Raw genomic sequence first — 14,779 nt, 5'->3', positions numbered from 1 at the left:
TACTGTTTTTCTGAAAATAAATAAATTGGAAAAAAAAAAATTGGAGCTCCCCCCCCAAAAAAAAAAAAAAGAAAATACTGACCCAAATGGATTTATATTTCAATTGAATGGCATGCTCATGCTATTAAGTGTTAAAAAGTAAACAAGATGGATTAAAAGATTAAATATATATTTATAGGCTAGTAAAATCTGAGGAATTTATTGAAAAAAGGGCTTTTGCTTTTTTTGTTGACTTGTATATGTATTTTGTTGGTAGAGTGTGGTGGGGGGAAGGACTGGATCAAACACTACTAACATAGCTCAGTTATCATCTCACAGAGTTATGATGCTTAAAAATTAATTATATGTGTATGTTTTATAAACAATAAGGTACAATATAAGCTATTATTTTTATACCAAGTTATGCACTTTGTCACAATGAAGACATGTACATCTTCCCTTTCTCAGTGACGAATTTTGTAAAAACATTATAAACTACCTTTTAGAAAAAAAAACACATTTTATTGACCTGGAACATCTTTCCCACGAGAATTGGGGGGTGGCTGACACCATAAAATTGTGGAATGTTATATACATTTCTGCACTCAGTTCTCTTTACTTTTTAATCTCATTTTTTAATATTTTATTTATTTATTTGACAGATAGAGAGCACAAGCAGGCAGAAAGGCAGGGAGAGAGAGAGAGAGAGGAGGAGGAAGGCTCCCTGCTGAGCAGAGAGCCCAACATGGGGCCCAATCCCAGGACCCTGAGATCATGACCTGAGCTGAAGGCAGAGGCTTTAACCCACTGAGCCACCCAGGCGCCCCTCATTTTTTAAGCCACCAATCTTACTTCTTACAGGTAGGAATTTAAATAATTGGCTGTTCAGGTACAACAACAATTCTTTAAAAATATAGGTAAATATATATACGTATATATTTACATATATATTTTTACTGATAGTACTAATTATATATATTTATATAATAAATATATAAAAAATAATATCATATCATATTATATCATATCATATTTATATTTACTAAGCTCTACAACAAAGCCAGGTTCACTCAAAGTCATTGGTTCATAAGACATTTCAGGGGAAGAAGGTAAAAAGAAGAGCTGATCACAATAATTTTAAAACACACAAACACAGGAGCCCGAATATATGATTGTAACCTCTTCTCTCTGCTTACGTACAAAGAACCTACAGTATGTGATCCTGACAACACATGTTTCCTATTTTGTCAGTTTGATAAAAGCGTACCATGTCAATGGTTTTTAGCTTGTGATTTGGTGATTGTTTCAGCACTGATTGTCAATGACCTGTATGTCAGCTGACACAGCTGACACAGTTAAATCAGAAATTAGCATGCAGTCTCCTAAAATGCCAGACACATGGACCCTTTACACAAGAGAGATATAATGGAACCCACATGATATCCCCATTAAACAATGAAACATGTGACATTAACCAAAAACAGGAACACATCAGCAAATATGCCTGAGGAAGTTTATGGTATTTAACTCCTAAACATTAATTTTATTGTGGTGTATGAGGAACTAATTAACTGAGAGTTTCCTTTTTTATTGGAAGCGGAAATACTGTTCAGAACACTGATGAAGAATAAATACAGCATATTTTAAGTTTATTAAGCTTGGCTCATCGACTTCTATTTATTTAAGCTAATCTCATAAGGCAATTAAATATTTCAATCAGAAACTTTATATGGCTATTTTATTTAGCACATTTCTGAAAAATTAATCAACGTGTTAAAATGCGGAGAGAGTATGTGAATATATTTCCAATTTCATACAGCCAAAACAATGACTAAATACATTTTCAGTCACATGATCTTTTCCAACATGAGCTTTGATAAATACACAAAGGGAAAATGCCAACAGAAAGTTAAAGCTTGGTGATTGTGATGTAAACAGTTAAGGTTAAGTTTGTATCTACATGAGACAAATGGTTTCCTTCAGCACTGCAATACTTTTCTCTAAATAATTCTATTATCCCAGTCAGAGGAAGCCTCGTTCAGGTGTGGCAGAATGAATGTGATCCTAGATAGGATATGCAATGAAAGTAATTGCCAAGTGTGGTTTCAGAATCCTTTTTTTTCCCTTTTGAAATAGGATCTATGTTTTGCTGGCACAATGCTAGGCACTACTTCATATATAATCCTGCTTAAGCTCTGTAACAATTCAGTAAAATGGGTGTTATTAATCCATATTATAGATAAGGAAACTGAAGCTCAGTAAGCTGCCCAAGGACAATCAAAGGAGTAGAACAAGGCAAAACTTGATTCCAAGTCCATGCTCTCTCAACTAGTGCCTTTCAACTAGTAATTGCCTCCTTGACACTGGGTTAATTTTATCAAAACAGACAAAACAATTAAATGTTTGAGATCATATAGAGACAGGAATCAACTGGCATAGACAAATTAATCAATTAGTCAAATTAATCAATTGCTTATCTATACAATTAATCAATTAATCAAATTAATTGCTCATCTATATAATATTGTCCATAACCCGTAAGCACAAGTGGTTATAATATGATAGGTCAACACCAATAACGTTCTAGTAAAAAAGGTCATAATGGGTTTTTAAATGAGTATAGACTAGACTAGGCCAAAAGTTCCTAAAATTTCTTGGATTCAGGCACCAACAGTGGCTCAATAATTTTTTCATGGCACCTGAGAGCAAAAGAAATACCTAAATGCTCCATCATTTTGTTAAGTAGTAAGGTCCAAAACCTAAGGTAGTTTATGTAGTGTCTAACAGATGTCTCTGTATTTTCCCTGAAATTTTAAAACATGCTCTATGCCCCTGGGGATTAGCAAAAGCACCCTAGAACCTTAGCACACAGTTCAGGAACCTTAGCATGAGGCACATGCCCATTTATGGGGAAAGATTCCATCTGTAGCTATGTGACACATTCAATTTGACACTTTGGACTAACTCTTGAGCCAACTCTTACAACTGTTTGTTTTATACCGTATATAGAAAATGGGTTATTTTATTGGATTGCCTTCTGTAGATTTTTCTTATTTCCACATAAAATGTGTTCCTGTCAAAAATTTCTAAGGCAGCTATTAGAATTATATGACTAGAAATTTTACACGCAAACAGAAAGGAGAGGGGCAGAGGACTGTAGTCATTAGTACAAAGAGAAACACCTATTCCTCTCATTTCTGCCTATAAACTATGTGTTTTGAAGGAACAGCATTTAACCTTGAGGGTGGGGTGCAAGGAGGCCATGTGTTATGGAAAGAGAACTGGAAATTGGAGTCAGTTGAAAGTGGTATTAACCAAACTTACGACTTTCAACCACCTTATCTCAAAAGTTTCTCTCAAGTTTAATATGCTAAAACCAACATACACATTCAAAATTATTTTGAATTTTGTTAGATTTTTTTTTCCATGATGAGCAAACACAAAAGTGGGTGCCTTCTTCCCAACATGAAACTATTGTGTAGGTGTCAAAAGCGTGTACATTTTATTTCAAACTATCTACCTGAAACAAGTTTTGTGGTCCACTAGTTGGAGCCCTTTGTTAAGAGGTTACAATTTCAGTCAGATTTTCCATCAGAGGCAAAGGGACCATGTCCTAAGACTCTTCAACCACCCAAAGTGCATTTGAACCAATTCATTTGTACACCACTTATTTTATCATTCAGCATCTGAAGCTTATTTAGTTTTAAAATTTATTTCAAGAAATTTAATGATCGCTTTCTGATTAAAATGAGCAGGTACTTAGAAATATAATTTAAAATTAGAATTTTGGGGGCACCTGTGTGGCTCAGTTGGTTGAATGTCAGACTTTCAATTTCAGCTCAGGTCATGATCTCAGGGTCCTGAAATAGAGTCCTGAGTCCAGCTCAGCATGGAGTCTGCTTAAGGTTCCTTCTCTCCCTCTCCCTCTGCCCTTCACCCCCATCTCCATTTGGGTGCACACATGCACATGTGCCCTTTCTCTCTCTAAAAAAAATTGGGATTTGTAATTATGTAATATAAAAAGTGGGGTGTGTCTACACATAGCAACTTAATTGAAAGTTTTTATAGAACTGTAAAGTTAAATATACAGATTATTTCATTAATTTCTTTCTTTGAATAGTCTGTGAATTGAGTTGATTGATCAAATCAGTGTTTTTACATAATTATTTTCAAGTTATTACATATATTGAAAATACTCAATTTAATAATGCACCATTATTTTTACCTCCTTAGAAATTTGGAGGTATTTTCAAATATTAAGAAATAAGTAGGAAAAGGAATAACTAGATATGGATCCACGAATAAGTGTGGTTTCATGTTTGATTTCATTAATAGCAAATGCCAGATGAGAATCTGAGATTCTGATAATACTACATCAATAATTGCGAATTTATTTACACATTCATGGATTAAGAGTGGACTACAACATTCTTTAAAGATTCTTTTCTATCTGGATTGTTTGTTCTGAATTCTTAGCTGTACTGCTATTAATTTACTCTTCTATTGTTCACTGACTTTCATTCTAGCAGTTAAAAGAGAATCCAGCAACTTCATCCTGTGGTCGCCATTCCATGCTGTATTTCTACCATTACATTTCTCAAAGAGAAAATATTTTTATGTCCAACTGAAAGCTTCCTCCCTCTTTGGAAAACAGAAGATATGAACTCAATCAATGATGGTTGGATTCCCCCCATTTTTTTTTAAGATTTATTATTTATTTTAGAGAGGGAGAATGAGAAAGCAGGGGGAGGGGCAGAGGGAGGAGGAGAGAGAGAATCCTGAAGCAGACTTCCTGCTGAATAAGGTGCCTGCCACCTGCAGCAGGGCTGGATCCCAGGACCCTGAGATCACGATCTGAGCCAAAATCAAGAGTTGGCCACTTCACTGAATGAGCCACCCAGCAGCCCCCAACTTATGTTTTTATTTTTTTTTCCTGTTGAGAACATTTTAACTTTATGTTGTCCAGAGATTTTTATTTTATTTATTTTATCAAGTCACATAGTCTAAACAGAAAAATTTATCATTGATACCTTCTTTGAGTGGATGGATGAAAAGCATTTGAGTTTTTGATACCAACAAATACATGTTTCATATTTACTTGAAACTCATATCAAAATGAGGTAGTCAGCCTCTTTCATGGAGAACTACGTAATACTCTAAAATAACTGATGACCAGAGAGGTCACACATGGTGGACAGTAATAAGAAAGCCCATTAAAGAGAGATGGCAAGATTTCTGTCCTTCCCTGTCTCTGTTCTTTCCTGAAATGTGATGAGGGAGGAATAGTTTGGACTATTTACTGATTCCACCCAAACTGACTCCAAGTGCTGGAGTATCAACAAGAGTGGTACTTTCTTTTGCTACTGGCTTCTTAGTTTTAGAGTTTGGCAGGATGCTAGTTTCAAGCTTGCCAGCAGCTGTAAAGGCTTTATTCTATTTTATTTCCAAGGTTACCAAAAAAAATGGTATTATTTATAATTTGAAGCACCAAAGATATAAATATCAAATGGTTAATATGTGAACAATTTTAGAAAGGGAAAAATTTCTCCCTGCCACATCACATTAACACTGAACAAATCTAGTATGCCAACTCTGTCAAATGGGAGTGAGGTAGAGGTGTTCTTGACCTTTTCCAGGCCTCGAGTTACACTATTGTTCATACTCAATATGGTTTTCTCTTCAGCACAATATTTGCTAATGGGACTAATTTCTACAGTTGCTTAAAAAAAAATTTTCTTTCTGGAAAACAGAACTAGTCTATATGTATATATTGCAGGTGCAGTCTGAGACAACTGATGATTTTTTAAAAGTGTCTTTTTTTTTTTTCACTTTAGTAACCAAGGTTACCAAAAAACACATTGGCAACATGTGTTTAATGTGAATAGTAATTCCTTAGGAAAATGGAAACAAAACAAAACAAAAAATATTTTATGATAAAAACTCAGAAGTTAATGTAACAACAGAGTTTAAAATTCTGTATTTAGAATTTAAATTATTCTTATAATTATATATTTAGCATATAAACATAGCCCTTAATTGTAAAAACATGTTGGTGTATCTGGATGAATCAATCTACAAAGTTAGAATGATGTGGAAATAATACGAAATGAATAAATTCAGGATACAGAGTGAGAACACTGTCTCAAAACATATGAAACTGAAGTCAAGAGAAAGATGTGCATAAAGAGTGTAAAAACTGCAAATACCATACAAGTGTGAATTTTTATAGTGCTGAGTTCAGTTCACTTTTGTCTAGACTCCGTAGCTGCAATCTATTCCTCTCAAATGGCTTTGCGTATTTAAAAAGCTATATCCCATTTCTTCAATATTATACAAAGAAAGGTTCAAAGACTGGGAATAAATGTTAAAATGTAAAAATTCAAAACATCATTTAGCAGGAAGCTTGGATCTGATTTCTAGAATGCTGGACAGAGTTTCTCAGAGGCAGAAAGTACTGAACCATAGCGAGATGTTAATGGGGCAATTTATTAACATATAAATGAACCAAATATACTGAACTTTACAAAATAATATTCTATACGAATAGCTAAAAGATGATATTTCATTAATTGTTTTCAATTACGTTCTACTTTTATTAATGAAAATATTTCAATAAACTTGCCTTCTCTGTATTTTTTATGGCCATGGTAATAAGGTTCTATAAGATATGTTGCTTAGCAGTCTAGACTCTCTTTGGAATTTGCTATGGTTTTTTTTTAAAGAAGTTATTTATTTATTTGACAGAGGTCACAAGTAGGCAGAGAGGCAGGCAGAGAGAAGGAGGGGTAAGCAGGCTCCCACTGAGCAGAGAACCCAATGCGGGGCTCAATCCCAGGACCCTGAGATCATGATCTGAATTAAAGCAGAGGCTTTAACCCACTGAGCCACCCAGGGGCCCCTGCTATGATTTTTTATTTAACAGCTTATGGCTGGCATTTGGCTATTTAAATTTTAGAAAGTGAAGTATTAGACTGTTTACCAAACTAACAGTATACATTTTCAATTCTGATAAAAAAGAAGTCATAAAATCACAGACATCTAGATGTAATAAGTTATATAAACAGTTATTTTAGCCTAATATCCCACATAGTGTAAAAATGTCCTTGTAATGTTGGTAATGCGGTGGTCATTCCTTCATTCATTCAATCAACAGTTAATGGAATGTTGTACTAAAAGTTTAGGTATAATAATGAATAAGACAGAATCAGAACCTGCCCTCATAGAACTTACAATTAAAATAAAAGAGAAAAAACACAGGATCCAAAGGAACTAGGAGAAAGGGATCTAACTAGGTTAGGCAAGTTTTCTCTGATCTGAGTTGGAAGGCATTCAGATTATTGAGGAGAATAAACATTGTCAATACAAGTCCAGAGTCAAGAAAGCGTATGGTTTGGTCTAAGAACTGAAGGAAGACTACTGAGAAATTAGGCTATAAATATAGGGAGGATATAGACAATAAACGGCCAACTAATTCATATTAAGAAACTTGAGTTTATCTTAAAAAGCAATGGAAAGCAATTGAAAAGCATATTCTTATCTTATCTTTGCAAAAACAAACTGAACCTGAAAATTATATTCATATTACAAAAATACACTGGAAATGGAAGTTACAAAACTGAAATATAAAGAGCAACTATTGGCTTCAGAAGCACAGAAATAACCTACGTTCTTTTAAATACCAACATAAATCCTTTTCTATACTTTCTGTGTGTTTCTTCTTTAAAATAAAAATGCAATATGGGTGATCTCATTTCTTGGTGTGGCAGGAATATTAAATTGGCTAATTTAAAGCCATGCCCTCCACCCACTCCCAAATGGAAAAATCAATGGTACTTACTACATCCAGCCTTATAGCTGAAGCCTGGAGGAAGGAGGAATCCTTGCTGAGCAGCTGCAGCCAGAGTCCGTTGATCAGGAGGGAACACGGGAATCATTAATGGCGGCAGTTGACCTTGAACCTGCTGAACGTTATAGAGAGAATCAAAGAGACGAAGTTTTGGTGCTCCATGCCTCCCACCCTCCTTATGTTACGATAAAGAAAACCATTTAATCAATTCAAATATACTGGCATACAAGCCCATACACTGGGCCTGACGTCATGCCTTAGACAGGAAAATTAGAGTACGCTATAGTTGGAAAGTGTTACCAAATTTACTTTCTAACCTAAGGAATAATTTCCTTAGATATCCTACACGAAGTACCACTACTTCATACAAGAAAGCCTTTTCTTACTGCCCTAACGTAATAATGGTTAAAAAATCACCCTTAGGTTGAACTAAAATCTCCTTCTGTAAATCCTGTTAGGGAGGATGCTACTTTCTAAAACAAACTTAACCAAACTGGTATCATCTTACATATAACGAGCTTTTCATTATTTGAAGATAATTGTCATGTTCACATAATATTGCAATTTTTTTGAACAAAAGAGCTGGCAAAGAAACTTACTCACTAAGACTTTCCCCTTGGTTTATAAAAAGGTAACCAGGGCCAAAAGAGAAGAGACTCATCCACGGCCAAGGAATGGGACAGTTAGATTAGGTCTAAAACCCAGTCAACAGAATGTCGTTCTGTGTTATACTTTTGACTTCATCTATCTTTTTACAATCAGTTGAACCACTCCTCAAACCACAAGGTCTCTGTTTTGGTTGCCATCTTTGGAATACACACTAATTTGCTTACATCACTCTCAGAATATGGGGTTCACATCAGTAAATAAATAACTGAGCACAACAGAATCACTATCTTCTTTGAACGGAGCAGAGATTTCTAGAAATATAACCTAATATAGTCATTTCTGCAGCAATATGACATTAGTGATTAATGGAAAGGTTGTCATCACTAAAATAAGTTGGCTTTTCCCCCCAAATATTTAATTAAGCAAGATCACCCTGGTGAACAGGATTATTGGTTAGTGTTTGTCACTAAATATATGACCAAGAATTTAGGATCATACTAAAAATGACATGTCTGACAATTCATTCTCCCTTACTCTTCCCTTTCCATGCATTAATTAAGTCATTTGGAAAATATTTAATTAATACCTACTATGCACAAGAAAATGAGCTTGTCAGTAGGGAAAGTAGAGTGAACAAGAAAAGCAAGATTCAATGTAATGTCTGCCCATCACATTAGAGTGGGAACAATAATTAAAAAACAAAACAAAACAAAACAAAAAAACAATGAAGACAAAACCCAGGAAAGGTTGCAAATTCACTCAGTTCTGAATCCTAAGAGCAACACTGAGCCATCTCTCAGACTTGTGTTCCGTTTCTCTCATCGGCACTGAACATTCTTGGGGCACGGGTGATTCTCATAGAGCTCACGGTTTCTCACTTTAAAAGTCTACCTTCAGCTTGCCCATTATTTCATCTTTCACAGTAAAGCTCTGAGCTTTTTCTGAGATTTTGGTTGTTGAGTGTGCCTGTGGTTTGGGCAGGGAAATATCTGAGAAAAATGTGGGAGGGAAAGAGACACAGAGACAGAGACAGAAACATATGCACTACAAGAATGAGAGATCTGCTTTCAGCAATGGCTCCAAATTGGAAAGTATTTCTTTTAGCCAAAAGGATTTTAAACCTATCACTGCCACCAGAGTGAAACTAAAAAGGAATGATAACAAAACAGGAATACAAAGAGACAGTGTCTTAAGGTTAGCTATTAAGATTGAGATCACTACAGCCAACAATTTTTGAGCATATTGGAGGAAAGATACACCTTACGCAGAAACCAATGGAAAGCAATTGATTAAAGAATCAAAATTAGAGAGTGCATATTGAACAAGTTTGTAGGAATAAGTGGTCTAAAACAAGAGATAGGCATCCGAAGGCAAAAACAGCATGGGAGCACATTTAGTGCAAGAGGACACCGGGCAGAATGGACAAGAAGGAAACAAACAGCGATATCAGCTCCCGTATGTATTTTCTACTTCGTTATTTGTAAGTTATCATATTGTATACAGCACATCTCCTCCCTTTGAAGGTACCATCGGTTCTACGATGTCCAAATAAATTTAACAGCAGCATTTTAGAGGGACGAAGAAAAGGACTTCAAATGAAAGGCATGTAAGGGTTATAAGAAGTACCCAAATTTCAGATACCTTAAAATTTGGGGAAAAATAACTTCCAGAATTGTAGAAACAATAGGTTCTTGTTTCACTGCGGGAGTTCTCAAACTTGAATGCATATTAGAATCACCTGGCAAGCTCTGAAAAATTCTCAATGCCCAGACTGCTTCTCACGCCAGCTGAGTCTGAATCAATAGGGGTGAGACCCAGCCATGAACATTTTTTAAAGTTCCCCTGATGATTCCAGTGTACATCCAGATTTGAGAAGTACTGTCTTAAAGAATGCTTTCAGTCACTGTCGACAAATCTTTTTGTCTCCTTCCTGTTTTGCATTGAGTTCAGAGCACCTTCAGTTATGTCAGCTGTTGAAGGGGAGACAGCCTGACTCTTAGAGGTTCTGGGGCCCGGGGGGTAGAACCAGATATTAAGCTAGATGGCTCATAGAATTTCTTCTAATTGAGTCTTTTATCTGTTTTTATATGTCTCCTTTATGAGAATCTTGTGATGGTTTGCTTTTACCTACAGAAGAACAACCAAATCCCTCAGTACGGTATTCAAGATTCTTCACAATTTGTCCTCAGTCTGTCTTTCCAGATAGTTGCTCTTCAGATGCTCTACTCTTGCCTCAAAGGACCACAAGTGTTCCTTGCATACTCAGTGTTTTTCCATGCCTGAGTGTGTTCAAAAGTATTTTTCTCCTCTGTTTTGAGTGTTTTCTCTTTTCCTTTTCTTCTTGGCAAAATTCTACTTATTTTTCAAAGGCTTTTGAGACCCACATAATGTGTTTGCCTGTGAAGCTCTTCTTTCTTGTGGTGCCAATTTTCAGGCAGAAAGAACTGTTACTTCTTTTAACCTCATAAAGCTAATACAATGCTTACTGTATTGAATAATAGTTACTTGTATAACTCGAGTCTCCCTGATGACCTACGAGCTTCTTTAGCAAGGAGGTTGTAACTTATTACTGGACCTCTAGAGCTTAGCACAGCAGCCAAAACTATTATATATACATATATATATATATAGATATAAATAGATAGATAGATATAGATAGATAGATAGATAATTCATGAATAAAGAAGAAGAATGAGTTACATAGTCCCATCTTCTAAAATACATCTTTGTGCATCAACTCCCAATGTCCACAAAAGGCCTCTGGGTAACAGTTGCTTACTGACCAAAAAAGAATCCAATTTCACCAAAGAAGAATGACAGCATAAAGTACAGCTTCGTGTTCTTATTTTTAAGGCCCAGCTAAATCGTCACATTACGATATGTCCATAAGTCTTAGAATTATGTATGCATGAAGAAACAGAAGAGAAATCCAAATATATTAGAAACTTATTACATATTTCTGTAATGGACAGGTATGTCTGCCTATCATATTCTAATATCATGTTGTTTAATTATACCTTTCCAGTATGTTTTAATAATAGGTAAAGTTACTACTCTATCATTACTATTTTCTTTTTCAAATATTTCCTGGATTTTTTTTAATATTTGTTATTCCACATTTATTTTAGGATATGGAATTTCTATTTGAATTCATTAACCTGATGGCTTGATAGCCAATAGCCGGCCTTATCTTTTAATTTATTCAAATCTTGTTTTGCTTCATATAATTCTTGTAAATTTTTGGTAATTTTATTTTTAAGTTTGTTTAAAAATACTTCTATTTCTGGGTTGTCTAGGTGGCTCAGTCAGTTAAGTGTCCGACTCCTGGTTTCGGCTCAGTTCACGATCTCACGATTGTGGGATTGAGCGCCACGTCTCGCTCTGCGCTCAGTGCAGAGTCTGCTTGGGATTCTCTCTCTCTCCCTCTCCTTGTGCCCCTTCCCAGCTCCTATACTCTCCCTCTCTCTCTAAATAAAAATATAAAATCTTGAAATATATTTATAAAGGGAAGGTTTTCTTATTTTCTTGTTAAATTGTTTAGCTAGTTTTTGTGTGTACATAGACTATTTGTGTGTGACAGTTTTTATCCAGGTAAATCACTTAAACCCTAATAATTTAACTAATTTTTCAAGTAAAAATTTGAAAATTCTAAGAGATATATGGTAATGAATTCCAGTGCTTTTAAAAATCTGTGTATTCTGAACATTTTGTCTTATTACAATTACAGAAATGCATTTTACTTTAGTTTTATAATTTCTTTCAGTGTCTAAATTTTCCAAGATCCACATATATCGAATAATAGAGTTTTGAGGCTGAGAAACAGTAAAATAAATATAATCCAAAATGTATGGCTAATCCACATGTGCAACTAAAAATGCGTCTCAAAATATAGTTGCTCATTATTTATAAAATCTATATGTGCAAATTTGTCTGCTCACTAAAACTTGTCACCTCTCCATACCCAAATTTACTTGTATCAGTGCTCCTGCAGTCACTCACAGACATGTGCAAAGAAGTAAGACATTTTGTTGGTGATTTCACCATTTAAAATGTATATAAAATCAATAAAAATATTAATAAGGTGTCTTTAAAAAGAAACACATGTAAAACAAGGTTATGTGTTGATCACATAATGGTGAGACCAAAGGCTCAGAGGAACCTAACTGTACTTTCCCCAGGAACGACTGTTTGATATTTGCTAACTCAGCATTGGCCAACTTTACAAAACATAACTAGTGCCAATAATGAGTGCCAACTGTATTACTGCTATATCTTAACTAATTTTCAGTTTATTGTTACTGAAATTTGGTCACCTTTTGGAAGAAAAGGACACATCACATTAAAACTGTGTAATGTTTTCTGAATAATTCCAAAACTAGTTTCTTAGAGGGTTAGTAATTCACACATATTTACAGTTTTGAATATTTCCAAACCCTATTCACTATTAACTTCATTTATTTTCTTTGACTTAATGCACGGAATTCCTTTTAAGCTTCTAATTAAGGTTTAAAATGTGTGACATTTATAATTAAGTTTCAATAAAATTGTTTTGTCACAAAATTTTAGTCCTTTTAATAGGTAGCACGTTATTCACTGGTTAGAATAATAACTACCACAATAAATTTAAGAGGCTACTTCCTTTAAGATGGCATAGTATGTTTTAATATTTTTTATAATTTTACCATATAGTGCAGTCTTGCCTCGAAAATCTTAAGAATCCAACACAAACCAACCACTTCACCATATTTGTAAAAAACCAAGTTAATACTTATCAATTGTTCATAGTTAAATATTCTCAATTTTATGTAGATACTCTATTGCAAACCCTTTGGTCACTCCCTGAATACACTAATATATCAACCAGATACTTAATTATTTAGCTTTTACTTATTCATTTAGCTTTCAGTCACATGGCTCTGTTTATGAGTTTATTCATTTAATCAATATTTTCACTAAGCAGAATGTGTACTTTTTTGGTAACCAAGGATACAAAGATGACTTCACATATGATGATGCCTGCTTTCTAGGAGTTCTGGGTCAGTTTGGTGGGGCGAATTTGATAGCTTACTATAATACACTGTCATTAATTCAACAACAGACACTTGTATAAGATATTCTGGAAGCACAGACAGAGAGATTCCTAACAGCCAGGAGAAAGCAAGGTGAGCCTCATGGAGATAGGTACATGGGTACAGGGTCTGAGTGGACAAGTCGGAGTTGGCCAAGCAAAGAGATGGGAGTGTGGGAAAATAATTCTAAGCAAAGGACATGAGCAAAGAAATAAGAACAAGAAAAAACATTGTGTAAAGGGGATGCCATCTGGGATAGTAAAAAAGGTAAGAGGGAAGTAGTGGTGAGAAGGTCTATCTGAATCAGTTTGTGTATAAGGGTAAGAAGCATGAAATTCCCCATGTAGGCTCTGGGGCACTACTGAGGGATGCTAAGTAGGTTAGGTAGAATACTATGATGGTTATGTGGAGAAGGAATTTGAAAGACCAAGTGTAGAGACAAGATAGGAAGTGGGCAGGTAGTAAGATAAAAGACTCAACTGGGCAGTACATTATGAGAGCTTGATCAGTAATAAGAGGGTTAGGAATAAGGAGAAAAAGCCAAGAAATATTTTTTTAAAAAATGAAAGCTGTTGATAATGGAGGAGGTTATATATGTGTGGATATGTAACAAGTCCATGTACCTAAAGTATTTATATATACTTACTATATATGTATGTGTGTGTGTGTGTGTGTGTATACATATATGTATATATGAATAAAAGGACAGAGTCAAATATAACTCTCAGGTATCTAGTTTATGTAACTATTTATACCAGAAAAAAAAACACAGATGGGTAGTGATAGTTTTCACAGAAAGATAAATGAGTATGGTATTGCACGTTTGAAGTACCTAAATACTATTCTCTTGGAGATACATTGTTGATAGATAAGGCTCCAATCTGAAGCCAGGGAAAAGATCTTTAGAGGTTACAGTCTGATGAATCACCAGCTGATAGAGTGAACTAACCAATCTGGAGAGGGTCTAAAGTAAAAAGAGAAGAGACAGCTTAAAATAATCTTGGTCACAACAATAGCTCAAGGATGGGCAGTGGGGGAGGAATCTACAAGTGGAGAGGTAAGAGAAAAATAAAGAAAATCATGAGTACGGTGTCACAAAACAATGGAGTTTCAAAGTTGATTAGTGACTAAAAGTGGGCATGTAGCAGAAAGAGTATTTCAGAGAAAAATAGTAATATATTCTAGAATTGTTATTTAGAGAATAGTGATGAATCTAACAACATCCATTCCATCGCAACAGAGGGTAGAACCATACTGCAAAAGTTTGCAGTATGAA

The 14,779-nt window shown here is 34.8% G+C and overlaps 1 protein-coding gene across 9 annotated transcripts in view; it reads right to left on the bottom strand.

Moving 5' to 3' along the window:
• The window catches only part of SOX5 (SRY-box transcription factor 5), a 958,250-nt gene that overhangs the window by 117,673 nt on the left and 825,798 nt on the right, over positions 1-14,779 (bottom strand). For 7 of the 9 annotated variants that reach the window (XM_044229411.1, XM_044229414.1, XM_044229412.1 and 4 more), the window contains one exon: positions 7,817-7,940. In XM_044229411.1, the coding sequence (XP_044085346.1) occupies positions 7,817-7,940 (124 nt within the window). The remainder of the gene's footprint in view (positions 1-7,816; positions 7,941-14,779) is intronic. The other 2 variants (XM_044229413.1, XM_044229415.1) reach the window with 1 other exon arrangement.

This window comes from Neovison vison, chromosome 12 (genome assembly GCF_020171115.1).
Source record: "Neovison vison isolate M4711 chromosome 12, ASM_NN_V1, whole genome shotgun sequence".
In the NCBI taxonomy this organism is placed as follows: domain Eukaryota; kingdom Metazoa; phylum Chordata; class Mammalia; order Carnivora; family Mustelidae; genus Neogale; species Neogale vison.
Note: the sequence above shows the minus strand (reverse complement) of the source record. Positions and strands in the feature narration are given on the sequence as shown.